The 6,000-nt window shown below is 36.4% G+C and overlaps 1 protein-coding gene across 1 annotated transcript in view; it reads right to left on the bottom strand.

The window, feature by feature from the left end:
• LOC123017171 (nebulin-like) overlaps positions 1-6,000 on the bottom strand; it is a gene marked incomplete at its 3' end in the record, with an annotated part of 76,603 nt that overhangs the window by 32,675 nt on the left and 37,928 nt on the right. The window contains exons 35-37 of the mRNA XM_044418326.1: positions 5,502-5,699; positions 4,510-4,617; positions 1,288-1,386 (exon numbers count right to left, since the gene is read on the bottom strand). Of these exons, the coding sequence (XP_044274261.1) occupies positions 1,288-1,386; positions 4,510-4,617; positions 5,502-5,699 (405 nt within the window). The remainder of the gene's footprint in view (positions 1-1,287; positions 1,387-4,509; positions 4,618-5,501; positions 5,700-6,000) is intronic.

Below are 6,000 nucleotides of genomic sequence, written 5' to 3'. Positions count from 1 at the left end.
AAATAGCGCTGCATCCAGCAATTCACATTAAATTACAATAAAAACCAATTAAACATTAAAATAACAGGAAAATGAAAAGGTTTATCATCTATTGACTCTGACAGACAAATCATAAGGATTAGGAGAGGTGGCTTCTAGGCAGTGGGGCAGTACATACAGTTTTAGTGTAAGCTTTTAAGAAGCTATCATGGGTAAGTTTCTTTACATTTTCAACTGAAGCCCAGAATGGATACACTGTCCCACTGGCACTGAAGCCACTAGTCACTGCTGATTGTGGGACATTTATTGCAACCTATGGCTTAGTGAAGGAAATCCAAGGCCAGAGCATTTCCAACAGATGACAGTCCAGCTGAAGACCTCCAGGAAGGGAAAGTCCACCACCTTATAGTTGCTTCCATTGGCAAACTGCTCAGGGTAAGACAAGCCTGGACTGGACTAGAAAGTTGATTTGGGAAAGGAAAAATTAGAACTGAATTGAGAGAATTCCACTTTGGGAACTGGATTGGACCTTTTAGCAGAAAAGATACATTGAGAATAAAATATTTTTATTGCCCCCGTTTTCCCCACCATCTGGTACCTGATCTGTTAAACAGGTGATACTGGGGGTTAAACCTCGGACCGTTCACATATTGAAACTTGCCCTATAAACTATGGACCCTCTTCTGCCTGATAACATAAGTGATGATCATATTCAGTAGCTCCAGTTTGATAAGGAAACAACGTGGAGATAATGGTGCAGGTTATAGAAAGGGAGGTAGCCACATTCACTTGAATAAAGCACAGAGAGCCATTCCAGACTCCTGTGAAAACCCCAGACAGCTTTTCTATGAAACACTTCCAGGTACAGCACTTACTGTCACTGGAGAAACTGATATCTGTGAGCTGAGAGTATAGAAAATATACCTCTGTGGAAATATACCTCTCACTGCTGTGTCTATAACTGTGGAAATATACCTCTCACTGTTGTGTCTATAACTTAGATCATCAAAAGTAACACAGCCAGGTATATTTTATCTATTATTCTTAATGGATGTTAGGTTGCCCAAAACTATGTATTTAGCTTTATATAGGCTGTGGGCCACATTGGCTACACTTTGAATAAAGATGCATATATCTATTCAAGTTGCAAGTCTGCCAGTAGAAGCGCAAAATTACATATATCCCAGTTCAAGGGAAACATATTTTGATACTGAGTGGTAGAAATAGCATTTATTTGAGAATCAACGGGTTCTTAATGGTAACATGGCTCTATGGTGACTCAGAACAACATGCTAAACAAATACTCACATCGCTCCTCTGTGCTTGGTTGATTTTAGCCTGCACTACAAGAGGATCATCTTCAATCTGTGTAAATTTAAGAGTGTCTGGATGCTGACGATATTTTCTCTGTTTAAAAAAATAAAAGAAAAAATATTCTTGTTCCATTGAAAAGATGCAGCAAGCAAAGATTTTAAAAATAACTACACTCAAAAATATTAATTTGGTAATCACTAAAAATTATCACTCAAATTTACTCAAAAGAAAATATTTTGGGGATGGGGATAAAGAATTAATAATTTTTCACAAAGTGGACCAAAATGGTTTTCTCCCTAAAAGACAATCTGAGGACTATTTTGGATATCCTAGAATACTACAAGACATACACGGAATAATCAATGGCTCTACTGTTTTTAGATGCCCAGAAAGTCTTTGATAATGTTAATTGGCAATTCATGATGCAACAGACGGACCAAATGGAGTTTGGGGGAAAATTTATGAATGCGATATCAAGCACCTATCAAAGACAATCGGCCAGGATTTTAATTAATGGAGAACATACAAGGGCTATAGAGATACAAAAGGGTACAAGGCAGGGATGCCCGCTGTCACCCCTGCTGTTCATCCTGACTTTAGAGGTCTTGAATAGAAATATTAGGGATGATGAGGACATTAAAGGTACTAAAATTAGGGATGAAAAATATAAATTGCAAGCATTCACAGATGATTTGGTCTTTATAATAGAGGAACCTTTTGTAACAATCCCTAAACTTTTACAACAGATTGAAGAATATGGTGAAGTAACGCGGATGAAAATAAATAAGGAAAAAATGAAACTTTTAGTTAAAAATCTTACGCAAGATCAGAAAAAAAGACTCCAAGATCAAGTGGACTTGCAGATTGTCAAAAAGGTTAAATTCTTGGGAATCTATCTTACAGCTAAATGCACAACTTGGAAAGAAGACGATTACGATAAATTATTGAAAGATATTAAAGGTGATCTGGAAAAATGGGCCAATTCGCAACTGTCTTTGGTGGGAAGAGTTGCACTGGTTACAATGAACACACTGCCAAAACTTTTGTTTTTGTTCCAAACGATCCCCGTAAAAATTGATAAAAAACATTTTGAGGATTTGAATTTGCAAATTTCGAGATTTATTTGGAGAAAAAAGAAAGCAAGGATTAAACTGAAAATGCTTCAGGAAACCAAAAAGAATGGGGGTTTTGGTTTACCAGATTGGATGTTGTACTATCAAGCGTCTATTTTAACTTTGCTAAAAGAAGGGACAACCTTGCAAAATAAGAGAATTTTGTATCTTGAAGGACATGATTTGCAAGTGGGTTGGCAGGCTTATATGCGGTACGAGAAGGTTAAGTCTCATGGGACTTTTTTAAGTCACTTTATTAGAAGATCATTAATGTCAGTGTGGGAAAAGTTAAAGTTGTATAACAAGTTACTAAGATGGCTTTCACCTATGGAAGCTTTTGTGTATCCAAATGTATTGAATTTTGAAGGGATCATAAGATATGATATTTTGGATAAGGATGGAGGCCTGAACCTAGATCAAGAAATACAAGAACAGGGACTCAATATCTCATGGTGGTATAAGGTGCAGATGCAATCAAGATATGCTAAAGATTGTAAAATATGGGGGTTTTATAAAGACCTAGCAGCCTTTGATCAAGTGATGTTAAAAACAGATGAGAAAATGATTAAAAGAATTTATGAGTTCCTACTTGACAGGAAAATGGAAGGGGAACAGGTTAAGGAAACTACGACCACATGGGCACAACATTTTGGATATAATATTGAATTAGAAAAGTGGCAAAAGTTATGGGAGAGAAATATTAAGGTAACTTTAGCAACTTCGTATAAAGAAAATTTATATAAAATGTTTTATAGATGGTATTTGTCGCCAAATCAGTTAACTAAAATGTTGCCAAATATGTCAAACAGATGTTGGAAATGTAAACATGATGTGGGTACTTTTTACCATATGTGGTGGACTTGTGAATATGTGAAAAAGTATTGGATTAAAATACATAAATGGCTTGAGGAAATGCTACAAGAACCCTTAGTTTTTAAATCTGAAATTTTCTTGTTAGGTATTGTACCAGAAAATATTAGCAAACAAGAAATGTATTTGATACTACATTTAATCACAGCAGCTCAATACTGGGCTGTGCAGAAATGGCCAGATTGACTCTATTATTGAAGGAGAAAGAAGATACTGACTTATATCAAAATTGGGACCTTTTTTACAAGTGGCTGGAGAAACGGGACTTGGCTTAGATTTAAAGATGTCTTTAAATTTTTATAAATTGATTTGAATATGATTATAGAATGTTTAAAAGATATGCTATAGGGGGCTGACCCAGTACGTCCGATGTATTTGATGATTATTTTTTTAGTTTTTAGTTTAAAATCTTTATAAAAAATGTGCAAAAAAATTTTTTTCACAAAGTGCATAGTGATATGATGCACCATTAAAATATGTTTCAACAACACAGAGAAAAGTCATCTTAAAAATGATGTAGTCATTTTTTACATTGGAGAGTTACTGTGCCAATCTTTTCTTTCCTTTCTTTCTCGCTCCACCACTTGCCCCTCTCTCTATAGGCACCAGTAATATATGACTACAGCTTAGGAATGTTAAGTTATTAAACAGTATGATAGTATCAAAAATTAATATGTGCATTAGGCCTGCACATATATTGATTTGCCTGTTTATGTTCTTGAGTGCTGCTCCTGTTGCACGTCTGTCTGCTTGAGCTGCAAGATGCTGGAACTGCACACGCATAGCTCTTCTTTAGAAACTCACATGATTTGGGTATGGGACACAATCCATATAGGTATTTGGCACAGAAAGGGGACAGATGAGTGGGTAGGCCCTACTCAATTTATGCAAAAGGACCTGTGTATAATTGCCAATATTCCCAGGTAGGAGTGGAAAGACAGCTGTCTAAGACCTGGAGAATCACTGGCAACCGCATGGAGTAGATGGACCAGTGATCTGACTTTGTGTAAAGAACATTCTATGCTGCAGAGTGAACTGGATTCAGCCCCCCTTTCTCTTCCAAAGAGCCACTGATCAGGATTTTAGTTTTTCAGAAGAATTATACAGATGCAACCTGAGTGTAGGAGAGGCGTTGGGAATCAATTGTGTAGGCTTTCTTTATCTAGAAATGCTGTGGTATAGCCCCTGGTTAGACTGGGGTGAGTAATCATGCTTCTATTTCAGCTTTATGTACCTCACTGATAATATCTGAAGCTCTTTTAACTTTTTCTGCGTCCAAGGACCCATATGGCACCCAGCCACAGCCTTTCATCCAGCTGTTGTAGTCAGCTTTATATTCATTCTGGAAAAGACACCAAAAATGAGAAATGAATCACTTTTAAAAACGAAATTTCTAGCTTGCATGCTCATGCGACATTTATTTCACCTGTCCACTATGTATACAAACCAGTTGCATGCATGCCTGGAATAAATATAAGATTGTAGCACAGGGCAGAAGCTAACAGGGTTCTCATGCCCCTGCTGGTTGGTTCCTTTCTTAGGTACATAACTGCCCTACTGAGTTCTGTCCAAGACTACAGCAGCTGATAAAAATCAAATTTTGTAATTCTGAAGTAGGTACCCTTAAAATGGGCAAATTTACCTTCTTCAAATTCAAAGAATTTTAGATGTTCAGGTTTTTTTCCAGAAAAAGAATAAGCAAAACATATGAACATAAACCATATATTCTCAAAAGCTAAAGGTCAAGCTTCCTGAGTTCCAGTCTATGCACTACCATTAATCAGGAATGTAGTACAGGACTGCGACAAAATGGATGAGCATAAGCCTTTATTTCAAAGGCAAGCTCTCCGTTTTCAAACCTGGAAAACTGTCTGCTTTTCAAACCACAGAGGGTTTCTTTAACACTTCTCCTATACTAATCAACTGTCTCAGAAAGTTAAGAATGTTACTGAAAACTGAAATGTTAGTCACTATCTATTATTCTTTAAAGACTGTTTTTTGTGTGTGTTGGTCTGCTACATTTCCAGATGGCCTTTGGAATTCCTCATCATTTTCTCTATGAATGCTTTAGCTTTTAGAATAAATACTGTAGTGTAGATAGACCATGTTCAAATGTGGTGTTTCCATGATGTATGGTGCCTGGCAAAAAGTATTTGCATCTCTCTTTGTCAGTAGAAAATCTTCTTTATTGAGCAATCCTAGCCATGCAAGACCATAGCTACTTACATCACTTTGTAGAAGATTTGCCTTCTTGGCAAGCTCCACATTAATGCTGTCAGGAGGATAGGAGTAATTGTGAATGATATGCTTGTAGTCTGCATTGCTGATAATCTCCTGCGCCTTCTTTGCTTGGACAATTGGAACCATGTCCAGAGGTGCTGTGTATCTGGCCTTTGATGCTTCATAGCCCTTTTTGTATTCAAGCTATAAGAGAATTAATGCGTACCTTTAAGAGTGAATGCTTTTTATGTTAAAAAAGCAACAGACTTCACAAAATGCAGGTCAATCTATGCCACAAGATATTACTGTAGGAATAATTTGCATTAGTAAATTCCGGGAATGTGAGATGTGGACAAAAAAAAAAAAATCTACTTATCTTAGAATACACAGTCTGCATATGTCAAGTGAAATTTACTTCTGTATCTGAAACTTTTATCAAAAATATTTTGATCATTTAAGACAATTCATATTACCCATTCTAACATCTAATACGAAGACTGACCCT

This window comes from Varanus komodoensis, unplaced genomic scaffold (genome assembly GCF_004798865.1).
Source record: "Varanus komodoensis strain SLA01 unplaced genomic scaffold, ASM479886v1 scaffold9, whole genome shotgun sequence".
Lineage (NCBI taxonomy): Eukaryota > Metazoa > Chordata > Lepidosauria > Squamata > Varanidae > Varanus > Varanus komodoensis.
Note: the sequence above shows the minus strand (reverse complement) of the source record. Positions and strands in the feature narration are given on the sequence as shown.